Below are 27701 nucleotides of genomic sequence, written 5' to 3'. Positions count from 1 at the left end.
CCATGGCCGCACGATCCAAATTGGGGTGCTTGGCCTCTGACTTGTATTTACAACGGTCGCAGAGTTCCAGGGTCATGTTCATCCCCTTTGGTGAACAGCAAAGCCAATCTTCCTCCTCTTTTAATGACCCCATAAGCCCTTGTGGGGTGGACTCTGGGCAAACGAATGATAGTGTTTTTACTGGCTGGATGCCCTTCTTGTTGCCGATGAGGAGTTTTGTGCAGCCGATAATATTCTCAACGTGCCCAGGGAGAGAAATATCGGCCTCTACCTAGGATCGAACTCACAGCCTCCTTAACAACCGTATCACTAATTGAACAACTGCAATGATTTCCCCCTTCTAAAATATTAGTTTTCTTTCTTAACTTTGATTTATTTTCAGCATCAAATCACAGACTAAGGACCCAGATGCTGTGCAGTCAATCAGTCAATAAATCCTGCCAAAAATATAAATGAATGAAGGAGCTGGGTGAGAAAATTAAGCCATCCTGGTTTGTTCGGCTAATCCCTGCTCTGTTTTCTCAGCGTTTCCTTAAAAGAAAAACAAAAAGCAAACAGGACATTCAATTATAAAAAAAAAAGAGAGACCATCCCCAATTTTTATGGGCTTGTCAATGACTAAAGAGCCACATCCCCTTTCTTAACAACTGGACTCACAACGGGCTTCACAACTGCAATGAGTTGTAAAATGGGGAGAATTCACCAGTCTCGCTTAGCAATGGGAATCTGGAGCTCAATTGTGGTCGTAAAGTCAAGGACTACCTGTAGAAGGAGCTGAGGGAAAACACGCTAAATTAGAGATAAATAGTGAAGTATATTTTGACGTGTGACCGGAAGCAGAATTGGATGAGCTCCTGAGCAACAGACAGTCCAAATTTTATTCCTCTTAATTCACAGTTGAATGAGCCAAGCAACTGGCCTGATTTTGTCAGATAGCTGCTAGTTGCTGACTCTCTTTTTCTTTTTATACACTGGTATGGTGGCTTAATGTTTAAGACACTGGGCTTATCGGCTGGAAAGCCGGCAACCAGGATTCGAGACCCGAGCGCCACGCCCTTGCTCCAGCTCCTGCTAACCTTGCAGTTCGAAAGCAAGCAAATGCGAGTAGATAAATAGGTACCACTTCGGTGGGAACAGAACGGTGTTCCGTGACATCATCCTGGCCACATGACCGCGGTAATGTTTTGGGAGAGCGCTGGTCCGTGGCCTTGAAACGGAGATGAAGAGTGCCCCCTAGATTTGGATTTCACAGAGTAAAATCCGTAGTGACTTTTCTTACTCCGACTTTACTATCAGGATCACAGACCACAAGAAAGCCAGCTTGGTACAGAAATGTCAGTCTTTTTAATTAATTCTTTGTCATTTTAATGGATGTCATTTGTTTTTGACGGCGGTTGCTGCTGTTTGACGGGATCGAGAAAACCCCCGAGGAAATTGTACACACCTACACGGAAAAAAAACCATTTAAAAAAAAACACAGTTTAGTTCTCTAGGACTACTCGTGATAACATGTGCTACACAGAACGGTGTGGTTGCGGGTCTGCAGGAATTGTCTGCTTATGTACATTGCTTTTAGCACCTTGTCATTTGAGGTTGTGAGATTTTGAAGACGAGAAAGAGGCTGGGAAATTGGTAGAAAGTGTCCAAAATGGGGTAGTGTTTTCCTGCTGGGGCAGCGGGGTTGGACTAGAAGGCCTTCAAGGCCCCTCCCAACTTCTGATTCTGTTAAAATGCACAAACCGAAGCTGTCGTATGTTTGCTAACAAAATGATCCGGGCAGTCTTGCCTTTGGCTGTTTTGCTACTGATAGAACATATTGTCCTAGAAGTTAATCTGAACAGAATAATAATAATTGGGGAAAAAAACCCCACCGAAATAAGAGCAAAAATAATGGAGAAAAATCAAAGCTTTGAACTCTGCCTACCCACATAACGTCATGCAGAATTCGGTCACTGGGCAGAGAGCACAGCAAGGAAGAGGAAAAAATATATATATCAATATAATATCTCCGCAGGTTAATAATCATAAATTTCATTCCCAACCACCCTTTTGCAGATCGTACGGCGAGGTTTCGCGACTGTCAAGACGATGGTTTAATTTCCCTCTCAGGGGACACCCCGAAGATGTCAAACAAGTCAGAACAGAAATATAAATTTGTCTGTTTCAACAAATTTCAGGGGGAAAACTGGCAGAATAATCTGCATTTCTTTTTCCCCAGCTCTCTTCTAGAAGGATTTTTTTTAAAAAAATTAGCTGGTTTGCACGCCAACTCTTTTGCAACGGGATGAGTATTTCCCAGCAGGCAAAATTGGGCAGCCTCTTTAAAATTGAGCAAAACCCCCTCCCTGAGAAATTTTAGGGATTGTCTTAATGGGTTATTTTTTTTAAAAACGACGATTAATTTTTCACTTGCCCTGAAACCTCTCAGATGCTTTGCTCAAGCGAGAGGCTCCGAATTTGGCCTAAAACGAAATCTCTCTTTAGGATCACTACTCTTAGGATTAGGGATTAGGGAGAGAGAGAGAGAGAGCGACAGAAGAATTTGAGGCACTTTGCTTTAGGAAAATTGTTTTCTTTAGTTTTGTGGGGAATTTTCGCTCAGGAGGATGGTGATGGTGGAATTTTGTTGTCCCTCCTGGATGGAATCTCTGCCTGAGGGAAATTAAACCATCTTTGTGAGTATGTGAGGCACACCGACTAGAATCTGGTCTTTGGATTAAATAAAAGGAAAACAAAAATGAGGAAAAAAAAATTACATCTGCGCTCGAATCACGGAGCGGTAGAGTGTCACAGTGGTTAGAGCAGAAAAGGCACCGTTTTAGGGAGAATTTTGCATTTTTTGGGCCAATTTATAAGGATCGGGAGGGTTAAAAAGACGGGACACCCAATTGTTTTCTTCCTCTTGGCGATGAACAGGGTTCCAGGGTTTCACCTTTAGTGAAAATGATAAGCCAACCTCCTGCATATTTTGTGATTAATTTACACTTGTGCGTGTTGCCCGAGTTGCTGAGTTTGGGACACATCAGAAGGGTACAACGAGCTAACACAAAATGTCGGATCGTAGCAGATCAAGGCTTGTCCGGTCTTCCTTAGCAGAAGAAACTGAAACACAGGTAGTCTTCAACTTGCCATCCTTGTTTAGCGACCCATTCAAAGTTATAACAGTGCTGGAAAAAGTACCTTATGGTGGGTCCTCACACTTAACGACCATCACAGTACAATCATGGTTTGAGCATTTGGCCAGATGTTGAGGTCAACCGCATCCCCAAACCAGCATATGTGATCTTCCCAATAGGGGAAAGCCAGCAAAGGGAGGTTGCAAGTCACTGTCATGTGATGTCTCACTTAATGACCACACAAATTTTCCAGCCTTTCTTGAGGTTGTAAATTGAGGACTACCTTGTATGGAGGACGAAATCTTGGATTTTTTTTTTCTGGTTTAAACTTTGTGTTCTGAGCGTAGGAGTTCTTCCTAAGCCTGATTGTGGCTCGCAAACCAAGATTCCTCCCCTTAAAATTACAGTGTGACGGGGGGAAAGGAATTGTTGATACCAAATGCTATCAGCCCCTGGTTAGATTGATTATTGTAGCATTACAGATGACCACATAACTAGTAAATGCTTTTGTTCCTCAGCTTCAGCAGCTTTAAGATGGATGGACTACAATGGACCCAGAATTTGCCAGCCCAAAATCTGGCAGTTGAAGTCCACACATTTCAAATTTCATGAAGTTGAGAAACGTGTATTAAAACATCATGGCTGGGCTGTGGTCTTCCCAACGGCCAGCAGGTGGCAGCAGAGGACTTCAAACCAACTCCATGCCGCCGCCAGCTGGCGGTCAGAGGTACTGCACCCTCAATCTGATGGTCTTAGTCAAGCCAAGAGGACTGGGTGGAGGGGAAAGGGACCTCCCGGCGGGGAAGAGGAGGGCCAGGAAAGGCCCCCCGCGTTCGAATTACACGGCCGAATCGCTTTTAAGGATATTCATGAGTGCATTTTTGAGGCTGTTCTTGCTGGGGGATTTGACGGCGGGCTTGAGGCCTTCGGCCTCATGGTGGTCCTTCTTTTTTTCCATCTCGATGGTCAGGACCACCTGTTTCTTGGCCGCCTTCTTCTCGATACCTTCTCTGCTGGCTAACCGCTATTTCTTATCCTTGCGCGAGTCTCCCAAACATCCTCGGGATTTCTTGTCGCTCGATTTGGTGAGGCGGCTGTGGTCCAGCATGGCGTACAGGACGGGGGTCTGTCAGGAGGAGAGAGAAGAGAAGAGAAGATTGGAACAGGAAAATGGCGGCTGTCGGTGGCAAGGACCGGTCGCCGGTGACCCGCTATTATGACTGTCACGGCTTGTTAGGCAGGCTCAATGATGGTCATAAGTCGCGGACTACCTGTAAGGCTGACAGGTCCTTATTTGGGGAGCGTCTTCCTCTCGGGCTCCCGAAGGCTCACCTGATGGCGTCGTTTGGAAGAATCCTTCCCCAGCCTCAGTTTCCCTTTCTCCATCAGGCTAAAAGTGAGGACAAAAAACAGAGAGGCGCGTTGAGGTACAACGAAGAAAACCGGGGAGCAGTTTTCCAAAACCTGTTGTGACCCAGCTCCGCAAACACAACAAACCCTCTGAAATGAAACTCAAAAGATTTCTTTATTAGGAACGTCGGCAGCCCCGGCAAAAATTTCTCACCGCAGGCTAACCAGTCCGTCTGTCTGGAGGATGAATAGTTTTCTGCCACATCTGTTTGTCTCCCGCCCCCTGCCTTTTATCCCCAGAGCTAGGGTAGGGCCTCACTAGCAGTGGTGGCTCTTCCGTCCCAAGGACCGGCCCATAGATTTCCACTGCTCTCCTCTCCTCTCTGCTTTCTGTGCGTCAGGCAATGGACGCAGCTGTTCCTCCTCTTCCTCATCAGCCACCTCCAGACGTGGCTCTTCCATCCCAAGGACCGGCCCATAGATTTCCACTGCTCTCCTCTCCTCTCTGCTTTCTGTGCGTCAGGCAATGGACGCAGCTGTTCCTCCTCTTCCTCATCAGCCACCTCCAGACGTGGCTCTTCCATCCCAAGGACCGGCCCATAGATTTCCACTGCTCTCCTCTCCTCTCTGCTTTCTGCGCGTCAGGCAATGGACGCAGCTGTTCCTCCTCTTCCTCATCAGCCACCTCCAGACCTGGGGGCTGTTGACTCTCCATCTGAGGCCTGACGGAAGGCCCAGGCTCCACCACTGTCTTCTTTCTGACAACTCCATTCCCGCTTCCCCCTCGGCGCTCCCAGGTTGCCTGGGTGTGATCCTAACTTCCACATTTCCTCCTCTGATTCAGCTGCTGGAGGGGCCTGCGGCCCACAGACCACAACAAAACCCCAATTATCCTAAAATCCTGCACTCGAATGCCTCGCAACGAACAGACTTAAAAGAAAACACAGCCAACGTGGGAAAAGGGTCGCTTTTCCTTTCTTTGCGCCCACTCTCATCGTGTGTGGGGTGTGTCCTTTGTGTTTAAAAGCAGCGGGAGTGACAAGATATTATCGTGGGATTCGTGCAGGCTCCCCAGTTCATCGCGTTGCAAAGCAGAGGAATTCCGGGAAAGAGTAGGCAGCGGCTCCTAAATTAGGGGCTGTCTGGAGATGCAGGACTACAACTCCCATCGTTCACCAGCCTGGCATGGGAGTGGATGCCAGGGCTCTGGGAGAGGGGCTGGAAAGCTAGCAAAAGGATGCCGAAAGCAGGATTTCCTGCACCTTTGATATTTAATATTTGGAGAGGAATGGTGGTAGAGGAGGCAAGAGGGGTTGATTTTTGGGGTTACCTGAGCCGCCTTTGTAGGGTGGCTTGTCTCCTCAGCCAGCAGTACCTGATGAGGTAAGCTATGAGCAGGACTACTAAGACCACAGCCAACACACCTCCGATGATGCCACCAAGGACTTGGCCGTATCTGGTAGGAACTGGAGAAGAAGGAGAGAGAGAGAGAGAGAGGGAGGGAGGGAGGGAGGGAGGGAGGGGTGGAGAAGATGGACAAGGAGAGGAACAGGTAGAGAAGAAGGTGGAGAAGAGGAGGAGGAGAAGGAGGAGGAGGGAGAAGGAGAAAGAAAAGGAGGAGGAAGAGAAGATGGAGAGGAGGAGGAGATGGGAAAGGAGAAGAGAGGGCGAGGAGGAGGAGGAGGAAGGAGAAGGTGGAGAGAGAATGTTATTAAAATATACAACATCTCCAACTGGGTTTAGCAGTCCGGTGTCAACTCAATCATTTCATTCCAGCCAGCCATTCCCACATGACCCCAAAAGGTTGAACTCTCCCCATAGAAATCCTGGCCCATTTAGTTCAATGGGTTGCAAACCCAAGGAGAAGAGATTGCACAGACTTAATAGGTAGAGTGAAGAAATTGGGAAAAGAGACTGACCAGGAGTAGCTCATCCTTCTTCCCTCCCTCCCTCCCTTCTTCCTTCCTTCCTTCTTTTCCTTCCTTCTTCCCTCCCCCTCTCCCTTCCTTCCTTCCTTCCTTCCTTCCTTCCTTCCTTCCTTCCTTCCTTCCTTCCTTCCTTCTTTTCCTTCCTTCCACCGCAAAAATTGTGGCATCATATTTTGTCCAAATGAGAAGATCACAGTCACACCACCAAACAATGTCCCACCGGTCAACGAGCGTTACCATTCTCAAAGACATAGAGGGTGACTTGTGATGTCCTTCCCACAATGTCCGGTGGGTTTTTAACGTCACAAGTGTAGGTCCCGTTGTCGGTGTATTCCAGGTCATGGATGATAATGGAGCCGTCTTTCCAGCGAGGATCCCCGATCCATTCGATCCGCTCCTTGAAGGACCCGACATTGTCGATGTAGTGCTGGCCTTTGGCATAGTGAAATATCTGTGGTCGAATAAGAATCAGATCAGGAGTGCAATATACATGGAAACACAAGAGGGCAGCAGAGACTATTTCTCAGTTCCTGCTGCCCTCTGGTGGTCACCTGAAGTTTAACAACCATAATATTACATAATACATACATACATACATATATGTAAAATACCCCTCATGCATCATCACAAAATCTCCAGAATCGTAAAACCTATAAACTTGAAATTTGGCACATATGTTCCTCTTGGCTTCTAGGGGCTCACTAAGAAAGGATTTTTCCAAATGACCATCAGAGTATTTAGAGTATTCCCTATACTATTATTATTATTATTATTAACATGCTCTGATGCTAGGGAGTTCTACTCCTTCTCCCCACCTGGAAAGAAATCTCTTCCAAATGCAAAACACAAGCAGAGGAGTTTTAGTTTCAGAGCACCAAGCAGCTTTAGTCCAGAATAGTTGAGCTAAGCCACGCCCAGGCTCCTTGCTGTCTCCTTGCTCACAGCAAATCCTGTTTCAGTTTCCAAACAGCCCTCAACTCTCTCACACACACTGACAGAACGCTAGCCAGATCCATACCCACGGATGCTGATATATATATATGCGCACACACGCACACACGCACGCACGCACACACACACACACACACACACACACACACACACACAGATGACGGAGAAGATAGACAGATAGAGACAGACAGACAGATACATAGAGACATAGATCTTTTTACCGAAATGCTGTCCTTTCCACGTTCAGGTTGAAAGTGCCACGTGATGGAAATGTCATCAGAGATCCACTCGTTGGACCAGAAGGTGCAAGAGAGCTTAATTTTAGATCCCACCGTGCCGTGGATCTCATTCGCTGTGTAAACTTTGATAGCTAAGGTGGGAGAGAGCACTGCAGACAAACCAACAAATCAGAGAGGGGTGAAATTAATCGGTCAATTAACAAATGGGTGGATCCCCAGTCCCTTTCCTAAGCCCAGATCCCAACCACTTCACAAACAACCAGGTTAAACAAATGTCAATGCTTGAAGTTGATCCATTGATAGCTGTGACATCTGGAATGCCTTAGGCATACAAGCTAGTGGGAAGCCTTTGGGCCAATCTCCAGGTGACGGTGAGTTCTAGCCCCACCTAAGTCACGGAAGCTAGCCATTCCTTCCCTCTCAGCCCCATCCACCTTGAAGGGTTGTTGTGATAGGCAAAATCGGAAGAGGAAGACGTCTCGTAGTCTGCACACCTCCTTTATTTATTTATACTGTAAAACAAGTGAAGGTGGGATGAAACCCAGAGGAATAAATATAAAATAAATAAATGAAATGAGGGAAGGAGGAAGAGAGAGAGAGAGAGAGAGAGAGAGAGAAAGAAAGGGAAGGGAGAGAGAGAGAGAAAGAAAGAGAAAGAAAGAAAGAAAGAAAGAAAGAAAGAAAGAAAGAAAGAAAGAAAGAAAGAAAGGGAAGGGGAGAGAGAGAAAGAAAGAAAGAAAGAAAGAAAGAAAAGGGAAGGGGGAGAGAGAGAGAGAGAGAGAAAGAAAGAAAGAAAGAAAGAAAGAAAGAAAGAAAGAAAGAAAGAAAGAAAGAAAGAAAGAAAGAAAGAGAGGGAAGGAGGGGGGGAGAGAGAGAGTCCTTGTGGGGGTTTGGGGGGTTTTGCGGGATTTTCTCCCCACTTCTGCCTTCCCGCCGCTCTGTTTGGGAAGTGGGTTGTGTTCCTTCCACACACACACACACACCCAACACTTGTGGCCCAAACACGGCAGAACATTGCTGAGCGATTCCGAAGTTGTGACCTTTGCAATCAAAGGGCCCTTTTGTGTAGCCAAACAATCCTCGCCTTTTCTCCCGTCCTGGGGGTGCAAATTCCAGACTGCCGAGGCTGCTGGGATGAACGGGGAAATTTCCCTCCTGGTTTTTTTGGCTGAAGAAAACAAACACCCAACTCTTTTTCTCCCCATCTAACCCTCCCTATTCCTCCCCCCTCTTTTTTATTTATTTTTTTCGGCATGATTTTGTGCCCATCTAGACAAAAATGATAAAACACACAACCATGGAATTGCTCCGTTAGGTTTGCGAGGCGGCCATTTTCAGGCGTTCCTCTATATCCATGATGGCGAACCTATGGCATGCATGTCACAGGTGCCACACAGAATCATTTGTACGGGCACGCAAGCCCCAGGCAAACTTACCTCACTGCGCATGTGCGCGCCTCCAGCTGATTTTCGGGCCTTTTTTTGGCCTGCCAGAGGCTTGAGGGAAGCCTCTGCAGGATTTGCAGGAGGAAAAATAGGCCCGTTTCGTCACTTCCTGTATTTCCGGAAACACCGAAAGTGATGAAACTGGCCCGTTTTTCGGCCTGCAAAGCCTGCAGAGGCTTCCCTCAAGCCTCTGGCAGGCCAAAAAAGGCCCGAAAATCAGCTGGGAGGCACAGTGCAGGTAAGGGGGTGGTGAGGGGGGGAATTGCACGTGCATGCACAGGGGGTGAGGTGGGGCACGCATTGCCTTCTGGGTTCTGGCACGTGAGCGCATGCTTACAAGCAATTTTGGGCACAGGAGCCCAAAAAGGTTAGCCACCACTGCTCTATATATACACGTAAGGCTTTGGTACAGCGTTGCCAAGCTGGTTTAATCATGGTTTGTCGAAGGGGTGAGAGTGGGTGTCTCAGCCCAAGACCTTAATTTTGCAACAAATCCTTCAAGGTTTTTAAGTGAGCTTTTCCTTAGCCACTGGGATTAAAGAAACTGCTCCAATGTGTAGCCTGGTGTTTCAGTCTTCAAGGAAGACTCTAGTCCTCATGATTTTAGGCAGAACAGAGCTAAAAAAATGGATTTCTCCTGGAATATTCATCACTGCCCAGCTTTGCCATTTTAAACTGAGGTTTTTTTAGTTCATTTATTATCCGGGGAGATGCTTAGACAGTTTTCAGGCAGATAAGCTTTGCTTCCTAAGCTGCTGCTGCTGCTCCTCATGGTTTATGTAGTCACATCTGGAAGGGCTGGGAGGGAGGTTTTCTACAGACAAAGCTGAGGTGACTTCAGGGTAGTGTTGATTGAAGTTTATTTTTATTTTTTTGCAAGCTTAACCCTGAGGCTTTTCAGCTTCTTTGGACGGAAGCCGCTGAGGGATAAAAGGAGATTAAGAAGGGAGAATAGCAAGTGGAACAATAGGGATTTTGGGAAAGGAGAGAGGAGGGTGTGGGGGGTAAATATTAACCTTCAAGGATGGCACGAGAGAGCTGTGGGTGTCTGCGGCAATTGTAAAAACATAAGTGGAATTTTTAAATCGTGACGTTCGATTAAGCATCTTCCAACTAACCCGTGTGCCTTTGACTTATGTCAATGGTGAAACAAAATTCCCTTCCTTTCCCTTCTCCATCTTTCATCTTCCTTCCTTCTTTCCTTTTCTTTTTCCTTCCTTATGTCCTTCCCTTTATTTTTCTCCATCCTTCCTTCCTTTCCTTCCATCCTTCCCTTTCTCTCTTACTCTCCTTCCTTCCTTTCCTCTCTCTCTTTCTCCTTTCTTCCTTTTCTCCCCCTCTCCTTTTCCTTTTTCCTTCATTTTCTCTCTCCCTTTTTCCTCCCTCCTCTCCCTTCCCTTTCTCTTTCTCCTTCCTTCCTTCTTTCCTTCCATTTCTTTTTCCTTCCTTCCTTCCATTTCTCTCTTTTTCCTCCCTGCCTCCTTTCCTCTTCCCTTTCTCTCTTTCTCCTTCCTTCATTCCTTCCATTACTTTTTCCTCCCTCCCCCTTCTCTCCTTTCCCTTTCCTTTTCTCCTTCTTTCCTTTTTTCCTCCGTTTCTCTCTTTTCTTCTCCTTCCTTTCCTCTCTCTTATTCTTTCCTTCCCTTTCTCCTTCTTCTTCTTTCCTTCTTTCTTTACATTTCTCTCACTCTTTTTCCTCCCTCACTCTTTTCCTTCCCTTTCTCTTTCCTTCCTTCCTTCCTTCCTTCTTTCGTTCCATTTCTCTCTTTTTCCTTCCTCTCTTTTTTCCTTCCTTGTTCTTTTTCTTTTCTTTCCCTGTTGACTTTGCGTATCAAAAGCCTGTTGGGAAAGTCACATATAGTGGTTAGGTGATCCCAGAATGCTGCTATTATTGTAAATGCATGCAGTTGTCAAGCATTCAAATTTTGACTTCAGGAATGTTTTGACAGTCGTAAGTGCGAGGACTGTTCTTACATCACTTCTTGCAATGCCTTGTAACTTCGAACTGTCGCTAAATGAATGTCTATAAGTCAAGGACTACCTGTAACCCTATTGTATTACTCCCAAGAAAATGTGTTATTCCACAACATTTTTCTAAAAATAAATTGCTCCCCCTCCCAATTTAAAAGTCATCGCATTCCCTTTTTCACCCCTTCCTCATTTCTTATCTCCACGGTTCCTATCACTTTTATTTTAATTTTTAAAAACCAATTTGCTCCATCCTGATGTCTGGAATTTCCACCACCAACGTTGGCACTGGGTGGAGAAATAAGGTGCATAAATGCATTCGTCGTCTTGAGTTATTTATAAAAAATAATAAACGTGGGATGAAAGCATCTAGAATCAACATCGATAAAAATGTTTCTTTTGGCTTCTTTTGTTACTGAGGATTTTAAAGCCAACAGAACTGGCTGTTTCTGCTTCTTTTCACCCATTTCAGCAAGGAACAGCTGGGTTAAACATGTCACAGCTGATTTGTATGGTTCATAAACTCCCGGTTCCTTTTGCCCATCTTAAATAAACCAGGAAATTACACTGTTCGCAGTGATGAGGTCTGTTTCCTCAGGGCTTCGTGCATTTGGCAAAGAAACACAGTAAAAAAAATAACCTTTGGTATAGGTTGAAACTGAATTGAGATTATTTTCGATTGCATTGTGAAGACTGTAAAAAGTACTTTCAAAGAAATCAAGAATATTTGCCTCTCGGATCTCACCCAGCTCCTTTTTCCTATTTCCCAAACCCAGTTTTCAACTGGGGTCCCTTCCTTGGGAATACCCCTTGCTCCAAAATACAATTTCAAGAATCTGTCAACAGGAAGTTAAGATGGAGATTTAAGAAAAAGAGGGTAAGAATTAAACTCCCCTGAGGTTTATAAGATTGTTTAAAAATTCTCAATGAAGAAAATTGTGAGGAGATTTGTAGTAATATAAATATCAATCATAATTAAACGTCACATTTTTAAAAAAAACAAAAGAACCCCTGATCTACCAATTGGGTTGCAAAGGCAGGTAGACCTTATTGGGTCCTGAATTCAAAATCATATCAGATTTAAGTTAGATCAACCCATCTCATTGAACTGATCCTAAAAACAGACAGTTGGTCCCAGATTCAAAATCACATCAGATTTAAATAACATCAGTCCATCTCACTAATCTGGCCAGGTCTATGGGATGAGATAATCTAATTTAAATCTGATATGACTTTGAACTCAGGACTGATTGAAATCTAGTTCCATCATATTAGGAAAAGCAAGGAAAAATTACATTTCCCTAAAAAAAAAACACTGCAGGCTTTCAGTCCTATATGGGTTCACACGCATTGCACTAAGCCAAGAATCATAGCTACATGGAGGCTTAATGCAATCTATCAACTCAGATTTAGAACAATCAGTTCTGAACCAAACAAATACATCTTCTAATCTTCTAAATTCACACATATTGCATTACGCCAAGAATCATGGTTCTGGGCTACATTGTGGCTTAGTGCAATCTGTCAACCCAGATTTGGAAGGATCAATCGGAACCGAACAAACATTTTCTCATCTGCTCTCCTTATTCTTTGAATCGTCCCTTCCCTTCTCAATTCCTTCCTATCCTTTCTTTTCAATGGGAAGGTCATAATCTTATGATTATTGTCGCTTTATGGAGCAAGAAATATTTCTGGGACTTCCGAATTGAAAAAACAGCATCTATTTCTGAGGATGGATGCTCTGAAAACCTGCCATTTTTGCTTTGTAAAGCAGAAATTACCCAGAAATTAATTATTGTGAAAGCTAAAAACAGACATGATCCGGCAGGATTAGCCATGAGGATGCTGGGACAGTTATCATCAGAGATAAATTTAATTTGTCAGGTCAAACCTGTGTCTAATCAGACACAATTCTTACTTTGGTTTCCCATGTTAACTCCTCCAAAAATAATAGGAAGAGATTTCAGAGCACTATAAAATATATTGTTTTGTTCTGCTAATGTGCTTCTCGGCTGGGAAGCAATTTAATCTGTCTGGCACCGTAATGAGTTACATTTCCCCCCACTTCTGAATGGAAAGAGAAATGCTATAAAAATGATCCCGCAAAAAGAAAGGTCTTGACCAAAGCCCAAACAACAGAAAACAGGGTTGTGGTTTTCCAGACTCTAAGACAGAAAACATCCCCAGTTTAATAAATCGATTATTTTATACATTAAAGCCATCCGTGAAATTTCAAGGCAGGTGATAGTTCTACAGGTCCATTCATCTTACAAACCATGGTTTGTCCAGTTTGGTGGTGACCCCAAGAGGGGAACCCAACCCAAACAGGTTTTTCTCAACAAGCTATAATTCAGCAAAGTCACTGTGTTGTGTGAAACCTATTTCTCAGGATTTAAGGTGTGACAACAGTCAGTTGCTTCTCAGAATGACAACCGATATCATGATTATTAATTATTCAATTAACCAAGATACTGTCACTGTTTTTCCTTGCTTAAAATTTTTTTGATTTGTGCCTATTATTAAAAGGCATAGCTCGCAATATTAAACGCTACTTTTTAATTGGAACTTCTAACTTTTTCAACTTCTGGGGTTTTTTTGGCTACAGGGCTCTCCTTAATAGTCCTGTCACTTAGAAGTTCATTGTGTCTTTTTTTTTCAAACCAATCAAACCTTTATTGTCAAGGCACAACATGTGTAAAATAACATGGAAATTTTCCCCAACAAATCTCACCAAATTGGTCCTTCTCCTTGATTTTCCCAAAACCCCAACAGAAAAACCTCGGGAAGGAAAATTCAGCCTAGATTTTATTGAAGCGTTTATTCACATGCACCGTTTAATGGAGAAGTTTGAAGCTCATCAACAACCTAACATAAAAGAATTTCTCCCTGGGATCTTTTCCTAGAATTCATTGCTTTCGAATTAGCCAGCCCTTGAATTAAACCATGATCCAAACCATCATTAACCAAGCCAAGCCAAGAAATCTGAAATTTGCAGCCACCTAGCAATGGCCTCTGCTTCAGTCCTCTTAAGTATGACAAAAACCATACTGGCAGAGGCAGGAAGAACTACATATCCCATGCTGCAGCACCGGAGAGAGAAAAACAAACAAACAAAGCTCAGATCCCCAAGCGACCATGCTGGGGAAACCGTGGTAGGAAAGCAGGACATCTCAAGAGGGGATGCTCGGGGCTGCTTCTCAACAAGCCAGGGGAAGAGCCTCCAGCTTTAGGGGCAGTCTACCCCCAAAACAGACCCCCATGGTCAGGGATGCTTGAAAAAAATAAAACCAAACAGGGTTTATCCCTAACCAGAAGGGGAAGCTGAGTATCTCATCCTACTTTTGAAGACAAGCATTTGTCTGAAGTGGGATAAGGGTCTCTTGCTTGAGCTGGGGGTTGGATAGATGACCTCCAAGGTCCCTTTCAATGCTTTTATTCTGTTATTCTTCCTCCTTCCTTCCTTCCTTCCTTCCTTCCTTCCTTCTCCATTACTGGGCGGGGGGGAGGGGTTTGTCCAAGAAGAGATTGGACAACCATTTATCTGAAACGGTCTAGGGTCCCCAACAAGGGGTTGGACTAGACAACCTCTAAGGTCCCTTCCAACCCTGTTATTCTATATTCTAAGGGTTGGACTAGAAGACCTCTGAGGTCCCTTCTGACTCTGTCTTTCTGCTTTTAGATACTTAAGGTTTTTTTGGGCCCCCTCTGAGATTTTTATATTTTTAATTTTCTTTTGCAAAACTTTGGAAACTTTTCCCTGGAGAGTGGAACTTACCCACAGTGGACAACAGGAGTGACCAAAGGAAGGCCTGGCCCTTTCCGGCTTCAGCTGGGAACCCCATTATTTTGGGTTACAGTCCAGTTCCCAGCCACATGGAGGGGAAGAGCTGGTCGCACAGCCACAGAGCGCCTTCCCGTTTGAATGCTGGCGAGGGGGGCACCCTTGTCTTTAAAAAAAACCCGCCTGGCCTCCTCCCCCCCCAGGATGCAATCTCTGCAGAAATCTGGAACCAATGAGAAGATGGGGAGAAGAAGGAAAAAAATAGGGAGGTGGGGGAAGAGAGAAGACCAACGGGTTCCTCCACAACGTCCCCAAAGAGAACAAAACATAAAAGCTCGCATTGATGGGGGCTGCTGCCAGCATAGCTGGGCAGAGAGGCTGCATTCTTGGCAGGCTGTGGGTGAGGGCGAAGACTCTGTGAAAAATGCCATTTTTCTTGCCTCCCGACATGCAGAGCCTTCGGCCGGGGCCAGGAGAGGACGGGGGGGGGGAGGTCTGTCGGTTGGAGTTGGAGTCTTTTTCAGGAGTTTTATTGATGTGGAATCAATGGCTGGCAGGGCAAATCCCAATAGGGGAGAATATTTGCAGCTTAGGGTTGAAGCACTGATGGTGTTACCTAGTTGGGTCGTGAAATGTCTGCAAGGAAATCTCTAAGTTCAAAGAGCAGCAAGGACCCCACAGTCCTCCTCCCCCTCTTCCTTCCTTCCTTCCTTTCTTCCTTCCTTCCTTCCTTCCCTCCTTTCCTTCCTTTCTTCCTTCCTTCCTTCCTTCCTTCCCTCCTTCCCTTCCTTCCTTCCTTCCTTCTTTCCTTCCTTCCTTCCTTCCTTCCTTCCTTCCTTCCTTCCTTCCTCCTCCTCCTCCTCGCAAACTCCCATCCCTTCTAGCATTGATGATGTTACCTAGTTGGGTCATGAAATGTCTACAAGAAAACCACCAAGCTCAGAGACCATCAAGGACCCCACAGTCCTCCTCCTCCTTTTCCTTCCTTCCTTCCTTCCTTCCTTCCTTCCTTCCTTCCTTCCTTCCTTCCTTCCTTCCTTCCTCCTCCTCCTCCTCCTCCTCCTCGCAAACTCCCATGCCTTCTAGCACTGATGATGTTACCTAGTTGGGTCATAAAACGTCTGCAAGAAAACAAGCAAGCTCAGAGTGCACAAAGGACCCCACAGTCCTCCTCCCCTTCCTTCCTTCCTTCCTTCCTTCCTTCCTTCCTTCCTTCCTTCCTTCCTTCCTTCCTTCCTTCCTTCCTTCCTTCCTCCTCCTCCTCCTCCTCCTCCTCCTCGCAAACTCCCATCCCTCCTAGCATTGATGATGTTACCTAGCTGGGTCATGAAACGTCTGCAAGAAAACCACCAAGCTCGGAGACCACCAAGGACCCCACAGTCCTCTTCCTCCCTTCCTTCTCCTCCTCTTCCTTTTTCTCCACTCCAGAACCCCGCTTCCCTTCTAGCACTGATGATGCTACCTACTTGGGTTATGAAACGCCTGCGAGAAAACCACCTAGCTTGGTAGGCACTGGCACCCATGTTAAGTGTTTTTGCACATTTAACCTGGACTGGCCATTGAAAAGAGATTCTTTCCTGAGCCAGTAAGAGGGGAAAATCAGCTTAATCAATTACAACTTTCCTTGCCCACAATGTTCAAAGTCAGCTGGATTTTCTCTGTTAACAAAATAGCGGAACTTCTTTTGCAGAATTAAAAAAAAGTCCCATGTTTTTGAAACACATTGCAGTTGGCATCCTGGGGAAACCACGATTTGACCCGTGTTTTAAAAAATGAATGCTAGACAAAAAAAATAATCAGATTTTGTTCATTGTGTGCTGAAAATCAGGCACTTGTCCCAAAAGTAAGATAATACAGTAAGGCAGAGGGGGAAAAAATCAGATGTCCCCCACACACACTTCTGCCCATTCCTGCCAATTTTTTAAAATCTTCCTCTCAGGCCACTATTATTTCAGTACAATCACAGTTTTTAGTAGGCGCTACACATTCCAGAAAACACAAAGGCTTGTGTTGTGTTCTCTTTTGTCTTAGCCAATTCCAAAGTGGGCAGATGGAAGATGTTGGGTTTGCAAACTGCCTTTTATTTCGAGAATATTTGTAGCTCAGAGTTGAACTGTGGGCTCCTTGGTGCTCTCTGAGCTTGGTGGTATTGTTGCAGATGTTTCATGACCCTACTAGGGAACATCATCAGTGCTAGGGAGTGGGGATAGTGGAGAGGAGGAAGAGAAAGGAAGAAGGAAGGAGGAGGAGGAGGTGGAAAAAGAGGAGCAGGAAAAAGAAGGAGGAAGAGGAGAAGGAAGAAGGAGAAGAAGAAGAAGAAGAAGAAGAAGAAGAAGAAGAAGAAGAAGAAGAAGAAGAAGAAGAAGAAGAAGACTGTGAGGTCCTTAGTACTCTCAGCTTGATTGTTTCTTTGCAGATGTTTCATGACTAGGGAATATCATCAGTGCTATAAGGAAGTAGGTTTTGCAAAGGGGAGAACTGATACAGATACAGATAATCAGAGTTGGAAGGGAACTTGTAGGTCATCTAGTCCACCCCCTCACACCCAGCTGTGAAGTCCTTGGTGCTTTCTGAGCTTGATGGTTTTCTTGCAGACGTTTCATGACCATCATCAGTGCTAGTAGGGAGTGGAGGAGGAAGATCGGGATGTCCTGGGTGCTCTCTGAGCTTGGTTGCTTTCTTGCAGACGTTCCATGACCCAACTAGGTAACACAATCAGTGCTAGAAGGGAGTGGGGATTGTGAAGAAGAGGAGGAAAGGGACTACACCCTCCATCTCCGGGTAGGATATTATGGGTACTGTAGTCCCCCGGCCTCTGGAAGGGCAACCCCCATTTCTTTTATATATATATAAAAAAGAATATATATATATTTTATATATTTTCTCCTCCAGGGATTCAAGCGCATGCGTGTTGAAGCTCAGCTGCTCCTCACTTCCGCCCTTCTTTGGCTCCGGCGACGGAAGTTGGGCGGTGACGTCACCGGACATTCGGAGCGCCTGCTGGCCAAGATGGCATCGTCCGTCTTGAGGTGACCGGAGACGGGAGGAGAAAAGGCGGGGAGGGCTGGGGGAGCCCCGCGGTGGCCTCGTCTCGTCTGGAAGGGTCCGGGTTGGAGAAACACGCGTGTTCGAGGACGGAAAGGGGGGTGATTACGCGCCCGGAGGCTGTGGGGTGACAGGGGGCGTTCCGTCTGCCGCGGGGGGAGATGCGGGTTCACACGAGCGCAAAGACACGTGTTTGCCCCCTCATCCCTCTCCTGCTCGTGTAATTCCATCCGCCCTTTCCCCCCTTTCCCCCTCCGACGTGAGAGGCCTCGGACTGCACAACCCATCCTCCCCAGCCTGCAGAGGGACACCAAGCTACACCTCCCGTGCAAGCCGGGGATGATGGGCGTTGTTAGTTTGACCCCTCACACAAACACACCCCATTCGTTGCCTTGCAGAAGAGAAATTATTTCAGAGCTCTGGCCTGCAAACCGAGGGGCGTAGTACACGTGTCTTAGGTATACGTCTGAATGCCCACCCCTGCAGGCATGGCGACCCCTAATGGGGGTGCCAAGTATTAACATAGCTGAGCCAGGGTCGTCCCCGTCCCCACTTCCAGTGTCTGGGTTTAAACCAGGGGATCCAAACCAGCATCTGGAAAGTGTCGTAGGGGTGGGATGGGGGGAAGGCCTGGGTTCGAGTCCTCCCTCTGCCCCAAAAGCTCCCTTGCTCTCCCTTGTCTCAGCCTACCTTGCAGGGTTGTTGTTGGGTGGGTGTGTGGAAAGCATGCTGAAGGTCAGGGGCTCCCCAACTGGGGATCCTGGGGACAATTTTGGGGGGGGGGGGGAAAGCTTGGCGCTTTAACCGTTGTACGAAAGCAAGAAATTATGGGTCAAAAATACATCACATGGTTGGAAAAGATGCTCAAGGGACATAGGGCTCTGAAACCAGAACTAATTTTGTTGGGTATAAATGCCTCAGGGCTATGATAAAGGGACCATATATCTTAATTTTGTGTGTATTGACAGCAGCAGGGATTGTATTTGCACAAGACTGGAAAAATGAGAACGCCCCGTCAGATAAGGACGTAATTCAGAAAATACTGGACTGTGCAGAGATGGACAGATTGACATTAAAAATAAAGGACACAGAATATTCCTTAACATGGAATACATTCTATGAGTGGTTAGAGATAAGAGGTAGAACTTAGATGAATGAAAGATTATTGCTGTGTATGAATTAAATATAAAGGGGGTTTATACGTATAAACATGCCAATATAATTAACACAATTACAAATAAGCTAATATAAAGAGAAATTTAGTCAAAACTATTATGTTATGCTATTATTACTGTTAAATAGTTATTATTATTGGTAAATATGTTAATATTCCTTTTTGTTCTTTCTTTGCTTTTCTGTAAATGATATGCCCTGACAATACACTGTGTTCAAAATGTTTATGAATGATAGATAGATAGATACATAGATGGATACATAGACAAAGAGATGATAGATAGTTAAACAGATAGATAGATAAAATAGATAAAATAGATGAGAATGATGATAAATAAATAAGGATGATAGATAGATAGATAGATAGATAGATAGATACATACATACATACATACATACATACATACATACATACATACATGGATGCATAGACAAACGGATGATAGATAGATAAACAGATAGATAAAATAGATAAAATAGATGAGAATGATAAATGATAGATAAATAAGGATGATAGAGAAGATAGATGATAGATAGATAGATAGATAGATAGATAGATAGATAGATAGATACATAGATAGATGATAGATAAACAGATAGATAGATAGATAGATAGATAGATAGATAGATAGATTAACTAGATGAGAATGATAAATGATAGGTAAATAAGGATGATAGAGAAGATAGATGATAGATAGATACATAGAAAGATACATAGACAAACAGATAATAGATAGATAAACATTTAGATAGATATATAAAATAGATTAAATAGATGAGAATGATAAATGATAGGTAAATAAGGATAGAGAAGATAGATGATAGATACATAGAAAGATACATAGACAAACAGATGATAGATAAACAGATAGACAGACACACACACACAGACACACACACACAGACACACGTTTTGACTGGGCCAGCAATTGGACCACCTTGTTCTCCAGCTATCTTCTGTGCCACGATTCAGAAAATCCTTATCCTAACTCTGCAGGGAAGGCTGATAACCCATAAAGGATAAACTCCAGGCTATCCATTCAACGCATCCTATATATATATATATATATATTTCTCATTTCAGGTTAGCGAGCCGGCATGCCCTCTTTTTCCGCCTCAACGCAGGATTCTCTGTGAGACAGTAAGTTTCTCACACTTGCCAAAGTTTTTTGTTGATAAAAATAGGATCGCCAACATCCGATGACGGATATGGCACAAGAAGAAGAAGAAGAAAAAGAACCGCTTCCTTAAATCTGTAATTTGGAACGCTTGCTAAACTCATGGTCATAAGTCGAGCACTGCCTGAACGCATTACTGGGTGGTTTGGGGCCTACCCAGGAGTGGGATTCAAATTTTTAACAACTGGTTCTGTGGGCGTGGCTTAGGTGGTGGGCGTGGCTTAGGTGGTCATGTGACTGGGTGGACATGGCTTGGTCATGTTACTGGCTGGGTGTGGCCAACTCAATATCACTCACATCGAGGCACGCATCTCCTCGCCTGGCCTCTCGTGACCGTGGGGATGCTGCAACAGTCATAAGTGTGAAAAATGGTCATAAGTCACTTTTTTCAGGGCCATTGTAACTTTGAATGGTCCCTCCACACAAGCAAAGTACCAGCAAAGGAGGGAAAAGAAAACTCCAGAGAAGTTCCAGAGACAGGAAGTCTAGTCCTCCCAAGAATGTAATAAGGGTTAACGGAGAGGCGGTTTCTGTAAGCAACACCAGAATGTTTCCTTCCTGCCTTCCTTACAGGATTAGCCCAGTAATTTCTTCTAACAACCGGTTCTCCGAACTTTTTAGAAGGTTAACAACCGGTTCTAGCGAATAGGTGCGAACCGGTAGAATCCCACCCCTGGGCCTACCTCCTAACAAGTTCCCAATGGTTCTGTTCCAGCGTGGTCCCCATGACGACGTCAGCGAAGGAAGAAATGACCAAGTTTTGGGAGAAGAACACCCAATCTAAACGGCCGTTGTCCCCGCATCTCACCATTTACGAGTAAGACGCCTCTTTTAGTTGCAATTACGTGCGTTTCATTATGTCCTGAATTGCATTTCTTCCCTGCCGTTCTCCCACAGGAATGACATCTGCGTTCTAGGGCTGGTTAGAAAGCAGAGCAAGAAATTAAAGGATATAGCAATAACGATATATAGTAAACAGAGTATTTTGAATAAGTCAAGAGATGGATATAATTTAGTCAGAGATGAGATTTGATATCAAAGATGGATGGATGGAATAGAAAACTTAAAGGTACTGTAATCATGATAAAATATCGTACACAATGTTGATTAGAATATAATCAACCATTTCAGCCATAAGTCAAGGGCTACTTCTCCCTCAATTTGCCTGCTCTCTGAGGGGGGAAATGGCAACGCCGAGCTTTTAGCCTTGGTAGCCAAGCTCAGAATCTCAGCTCCTTTCTGTTTTAGGTCCTCGGCCGGTTCCTCTGCTGCCCGTCGGGGAGCCTTTAGGAGCATTTCCGCCCCGTGTGAGACTCTCATTCCTCAGCCGCCTCCACAGATTCCAGTGTTCCTTCTCGGGTGGGATTCCTCGAATAATTCAGAGTGTGGAGCAGATCCAAAGAGCTGGGACAGCTTGCCCTGAGCTCAGCAGCGCTTGGGAGACAGAATAGCGGGAATGACGGAGTTGGAAGGGGGGGGCCTTGGGAGGTCTTCTAGTCCAACCCCCTGCCCAAGCAGGAGACCCCTACGCCTCTCCAAACAAATGTTTATCCCATTTCTTCTTGAATGACCCAGTGATGGGGAAGGAAGGAGAGAGGGAGGGAGGGAGGGAGGGAGGGAGGGAGGGAAGGAAAGGTGGAAGGAAGGAAGGAAGGAAGGAGGGAGGAAGGGAAGGAAAGGTGGAAGGAAGGAAGGAGGGAGAGGGAGGGAGGGAGGAAAAGGAGGGAGGGAGGGAAGGAAGGAAGGAGGGAGGAAGAAAAGAGGGAAGGAAGGGGAGTGAGTGAGTGACAGAGGAAGGAAGGAAGGAAGGAAGGAAGGAAGGAAGGAAGGAAGGAAGGAAGGAAGGAAGGAAGGAAGGAAGGAAGGAAGGAAGGAAGGAGAAGGGAAGGAGAGAAGAGGAAAGGAAGAGGAGTGAATGAGAGAGTGACTGATGAAGGAAGGAAGGAAGGGGGAGGGAGGGAGGGAAAGAAGGAAGGGAAGGAAGGGAGGGAGGGAGGGAGGGAAGGAAAGATGGAAGGAAGGAAGGAGGGAGAGGGAGGGAGGAAAAGGAGGGAGGGAGGGAAGGAAGGAAGGAGGGAGGAAGGAAAGAGGGAAGGAAGGGGAGTGAGTGAGTGACAGAGGAAGGAAGGAAGGAAGGAAGGAAGGAAGGAAGGAAGGAAGGAAGGAGAAGGGAAGGAGGAGAAGAGGAAAGGAAGAGGAGTGAATGAGAGAGTGACTGATGAAGGAAGGAAGGAAGGGGGAGGGAGGGAGGGAAGGAAGGAGGAAGGAGGGAGGGAGGGAAAGAAGGAGGAGGGAGTCAGGAAAGGAAGGAGGGAGGGAAGAAAGGAAGGAGGGAGGGAGGGAAGGAAGGAAGGGAGGAATAACAGAATTGGAAGGGACTTTGAAGAGCTTCTAGTCCAACCCTCCCCTCAAGCAGGAAACCCTCTCCCATTCCACACAGGTGATTGTCTGATCTCTTCTTCAGTCGTCCCGCTGATTCATTCTTCTAACTATGACCCGTATCTGCTTTCCTCCTTCCTTTCCCATAAAGATCACTGGTCATTTCTGGGTTCAACTTTTGACAGTGTCCCCTTTTCCTTCCTTTTAGGTGGACCCTGCCAATGGCGATGTCCATCATTCACCGCGGGACTGGCGTGGGGATGAGTTTAGGTGCGTCGCACTTTCCTTCCTCGTCTCAAATCTTTTCCTTGATTGCCAAGGATAGATAGCTAGACAGACAGACAGACAGACAGACAGACAGATGATAGACAGGCGGATAGATATAGTAAATGATAGATGATAAATATGGTAGGTAGGTAGATAAATAGATTGATAGATACTGTAGATAGATGATAGTGTAGATTGATAGATATAGATACTGTAGGTAGGTAGATGATAGAAAAGAAAGAAAGAAAGAGAGAAAGAAAGAAAGAAAGAAAGAAAGAAAGAAAGAAAGAAAGAAAGAAAGAAAGAAAGAAAGAAAGAAAGAAAGAAAGAGAAAGAAAGAAAGAAAAAGATGATAGATACAGTAGATGATAGATGATAAATATGGTAGGTAGATAAATAGATTGATAGATGATGGATACTGTAGATAGATGATAGAGAGAGATAGATAGATAGATAGATAGATAGATAGATAGATAGATAGATAGATAGATAGATAGATAGATAGATAGATAGATAGATAGATACTGTAGGTCGGTAGATGATAGATAGACTGACTGACTGACTGCCTGTATCCTATTCATACTGGATGTGTTTCCTCACCAGGTGTGTCGCTCTTCGCATTAAGTGCCTTGGTCCTTCCTGGACAGTTTTCCGACTACCTGGATATGATTAAGTCGCTCAGCCTGGGATCCGCTCTAATTTATTCTTCCAAGTTTGCCTTGGCCCTTCCTCTAACCTACCACACCTGGAATGGGATTCGGCATCTGGTAAGCGGGCTTTTGAGCAGCCAATACATACCACTAGTATGTCGGCCTCGCGGGGCAAACCAGAGAGGAGACCTGACCAGAGATGAGTTAATCCTGCTTTATGGCAAAGCTCCATTGACGGAATCTTGCCCGTGTGAATGTACAATTCTCCCCCTCTTTTACAGCCTGAGAAACTCGGATCTCCCGGGTCTCCTCGGAGTTTCCTTCTCTGCCCATGATCAGCTGAGGGCTCAGGTGCCTCTTTTCCTCCTGTCTCCCAAGGTCTCTCCCACAGGCCATTACAGGCAGTCCTCGCCTTAACAACACTTCATTTAGCGACCGTTCGAAGTTACAGCGGCACTGAAAAAAGCGACTTAGGACCGATTTCCCCAACTTAATGACCACTGCAGCATTCCCGTGGTGGCGTGATCAAAATTCAGACACTTGGCAAAGGGTTAATGTTTATTTAAGAGCCATGGTGGCACACTGGTTAGAATCCAGTACTGAAGGCCAGCTCACTGTCCACTGCCAAGAGTTTGATCCTGGTGGGCTCAAGGTTGACTCAGCCTTCTGTCCTTCCGAGGTTGGTAAAATGAGGACCCAGATGGTTGGGGGCAAGAGGCTGACTCTAAACAGGTTAGAAAGGGCTGGAAAAGCACTGTGAAGAGGTATATAAGTCTAAGTGCTATTGCTCTTCCTTCCTTCCTTCCTTCCTTCCTTCCTTCCTTCCTTCCTTCCTTCCTTCCTTCCTTCCTTCCTTCCTTCCAATTCTGTTATTCTGTTATCCCTTCCTTTCCTTCCTTCCTTCCTTCCTTCCTTCCTTCCTTCCGAAGTCCCTTTCAATTCTGTTATCCATCCCTCCCTCCCTCTCTTCCTTCCTTCTCTTCCTTCTTTCCGAAGTCTCTTTCAATTCTGTTATCCCTTCCTTCCTTCTTTCCCCTTCCTTCCTTCAATCCATCTATTTATCTACTCATCTTCCTTCCTTCGATCCATCTATTTATCTACTCATCTTCCTTCCTTCCTTCCTTCCTTCCTTCCTTCCTTCCTTCCTTCCTGATCCATCTATTTATCTACTCATCTTCCTTCCTTCTTTCCTTCCTTCCTTCCTTCCTTCCTTCCTTCCTTCCTTCCTTCCTTCCTTCCTTCCTTCCTTCCTTCCTTCCATCCATCTGTTTATCTACTCATCTTCCTTCCTTCCTTCGATCCATCTATTTATCTACTCATCTTCCTTCCTTCCTTCCTTCCTTCCTTCCTTCCTTCCTTCCTTCCTTCCTTCCTTCCTTCCTTCCTTCCTTCCTTCCTTCCTTCCTTCCTTCCTTCCTTCCTTCCTTCCTTTTAATTTTAGCACGGGCTGGCTGGGGAATGCTGGGAGTTGAAGCCCACACATAAGAGAATAACAACAGTTGAAAGGGAACCGGGAGGTCTTCTAGTCCATCCCCCACCTCGCTCAAGCATCTTAAGAGTTGGCCAAGTTGAGAGACACCGTGCTGAGGTTTCCTAGTTGGGTTTATTGGTCAGTTTCAGCTGGGTCCAAGCCAACCCCAAGTGTCCTTCCAGTTCCTCATCTTACGACGTCCTTCTCATCTCCTCTTTTGTAGGCCTGGGACATGGGCATCGGTTTCAAGATACCCCAGTTGTACCAGTCTGGTGCCCTGGTTCTCATCCTGACGGTTTTCTCTTCCCTTGGGATCGCAGCCATGTGAAGAGACACACCTCCCCTGCTCACTCCCCAACTTCCTTCCTTAAACTTTGCACACACACACACACACACACACACACACACACCCCACAAAAGTTGGTTCAATCCAGGACTTCGGTTTGTTAATTAGAAAAATAATGGGACTGGGCTGAAATCGGCCAAATTCATATTTATTACACAGTTGTAATCCGACGGAGGCCATTCTCCTTGGATCCTGCTAGGACAGGGGTCTTCCAACTTGACAGCTTTAAGGCTTGTGGACTTCAACTCCCAGAATTCCTCCTTCTCCAGTCATGTTAGCTCAGGAATTCTGGGAGTTGAAGTCCGCAAGTCTTAAAACTTGCCAAATTTGAAGACCCTCGATCTATTCTATCTATTCTATCAATCCTTTATCTATCTATCTATCTCTCTTTCTATCTACCTCTCTTTATCTATCTATTCCAGGGGTCTTCAAACTTGACAGCTTTAAGGCTTGTGGACTTCAACTCCCAGAATTCCTCTTCCAGTCATGTTAGCTCAGGAATTCTGGCAGTTGAAGTCCACTATTCTTAAACTTGCCAAGTTTGAAGAGCCTTGATCTATTCATTCATTCTTTCCTTCCTTCCTTCCTTCCTTCCTTCCTTCCTTCCTTCCTTCCTTCCTTCCTTCCTTCCTTCTTTCTTTCTTTCTTTCTTTCTTTCTTTCTTTCTTTCTTTCTTTCTTTCTTTCTTTCTTTCTTTTTCTATCTATCTATATCTATCTATCTATCTTACTTACCTATCTATTCTATCTCTCGCTTTCTATCCTACCTCTCTTTCTATTCTATCTATCCCATCCTTCTCTTTTTCTCCCACTATCTATTCTATCTATCTCTCTTTCTTTCTATCTATCCCACCTCTCTTTTCCTGTCTATCTATCCCAGGGGTCTTCAAACTTGACAGCTTTAAGACTTGTGGGCTTCAACTCCCAGAATTCCTCCTCCAGTCATGTTAGCTGAGGAATTCTGGGAGTTGAAATCCACAAGTCTTAAAGCTGTCAAGTTTGAAGACCTCATCGTCATCATCGTTATTATTATTATAACTTCTTTTCATTGCGAGAGGCCACAGTTTTAACTGAAGGATTCTTGGCGGAAGCCTCTTCCCCAGCCAAGGCCTAAAACCCCACCGTGTTTTTTAAAAAGTGGTCAGGTTACGAAACTGACATCCTCCCACAGGCCCAACTCAAACCGTTTGCTCTTCCCTGCTTTCCCAGAACAATCCTTTCCTTTGAAGGAACCCCACGGGGCAGCGTGCAGAAACGGGCGTGGGCGCGCGCACATTTCACAAAAGACAACACCGTCCATTGAGAGCAAGCCGGCACGAAAGAGGTGGACAACCTCCAGTCTGGCTGATTGATTTTTTGGCAAGTGGGCCTGGGGCTCAGAGGGAGAGGTCGGGTGGGGTGGGGCTGAAGGCAGGCAGAAACCTTGCAAGTTTTTCTTTCCTCCCGTCTGCAGGAGAGAAGGAAAGAAAATAAAATAAAAACAAGCCCCTTCCCTTTGCATGAAAACTTTGGGGAAAGGCAAAAAAAAAATTTTTTTTTCTGACCTGGTTGGATTAATTGTCGGATTCATCGTTCCTGTTTTGCTTGCTTTTGAGCCAACTTCCAAGATTTTGAGCCTTTTCCCCCACTCCACCCCAAAAAATAAAATAAAACCCACTCATTCAGCTTCTGTAAATATATAGAAAAAAAAAAAACACTTTACGAGTTGATGATAGTCTTTATTTTACTTTTCCACTCGTGAATAATGAGCTGGCTGACAGTTCCCTTTTCCCAAATGAAGTTTCTTCTCTTGGGGGGGATTTGCCCCCACGAAGATTTTCCGGTTAATAATAAACGTTGAAAAATCAACTTGTCTGCTTTCCTTTAATGGGGCAGGTTGTGGTTTGAAAGGGGAATCTTTTTTATTTTCAGATTTCAGCTCATGCGCAAAACGGACCGATTTAGAATCCATCCTTCCCAATGCAGACTTTCGATTCCTTTCTCCTCTTGGTTTGCTTTCTTTATTAAATTTATTGGCTTCCCATCCTGCCATGCAGGGTAACTCCGTGTGGCTTACCATCTTAAAAGATAAAGTATATGTCCGATATCTCCTTGCGCATATAATAACGGCGGCAAGAATTGCACCAGCGCAGGCTTGGCAGATGTCCATATTCTGTCTGATGAAGTTATAATTCGTAAAATTCTGGAATGTGCAGAGATGGATAGACTTAACGATGAAATTAAATGATAAAGAAGACTCAGAATATTACTGAATTTGGAACGTTTGGTATCAATGGGTAGACAGTAAAACATGAAAAATATAAAGGAGGAAATAAAATTGACATATTGGTAGGACTAACGAGAAAATTGAAATTGAGGAACTGCCAGAAAATGGAGATCTATGTAAATATTCATATTTAATTTATAATATTTATG

At 45.0% G+C, this 27701-nt stretch overlaps 2 protein-coding genes and 1 long non-coding RNA gene across 4 annotated transcripts in view; 2 read left to right on the top strand and 1 right to left on the bottom strand.

The window, feature by feature from the left end:
• The window catches only part of LOC148124570 (uncharacterized), a 153143-nt gene extending 126009 nt beyond the window's left edge, over nt 1-27134 (top strand). Inside the window, exon 2 of the long non-coding RNA XR_015739706.1 lies at nt 26277-27134. This is a non-coding gene — a long non-coding RNA (uncharacterized LOC148124570). The remainder of the gene's footprint in view (nt 1-26276) is intronic.
• MPZ (myelin protein zero) lies at nt 1326-15086 on the bottom strand. The gene is made up of 6 exons (XM_087914113.1): nt 14773-15086; nt 7567-7733; nt 6632-6845; nt 5797-5932; nt 4449-4506; nt 1326-4242 (listed from the first exon to the last, which is right to left on the bottom strand). The coding sequence occupies exons 1-6, from the start codon at nt 14837-14839 to the stop codon at nt 4141-4143; spliced, it is 744 nt and encodes a 247-aa protein (XP_087770239.1). The 5' UTR covers nt 14840-15086; the 3' UTR covers nt 1326-4140.
• On the top strand, nt 17761-27134 carry SDHC (succinate dehydrogenase complex subunit C). 2 transcript variants are annotated; one of them, XM_087914114.1, is made up of 6 exons: nt 17761-17807; nt 20081-20137; nt 20890-20991; nt 22762-22823; nt 23424-23587; nt 25165-27134. In XM_087914114.1, exons 1-6 carry the CDS (start codon nt 17788-17790, stop codon nt 25267-25269), a joined length of 510 nt encoding a protein of 169 aa, XP_087770240.1. In that variant the 5' UTR covers nt 17761-17787; the 3' UTR covers nt 25270-27134. The 2 variants fall into 2 exon arrangements, with proteins under 2 accessions (XP_087770240.1, XP_087770241.1); XM_087914115.1 differs by having other exon boundaries at nt 17761-17881.
• Nucleotides 27135-27701: the final 567 nt, after the last annotated feature.

The sequence above is a fragment of the Pseudonaja textilis genome, chromosome 16 (assembly GCF_049901715.1).
Source record: "Pseudonaja textilis isolate UNSWEBS1 chromosome 16, rPseTex1.2, whole genome shotgun sequence".
NCBI classification, from domain to species: domain Eukaryota; kingdom Metazoa; phylum Chordata; class Lepidosauria; order Squamata; family Elapidae; genus Pseudonaja; species Pseudonaja textilis.
Note: the sequence above shows the minus strand (reverse complement) of the source record. Positions and strands in the feature narration are given on the sequence as shown.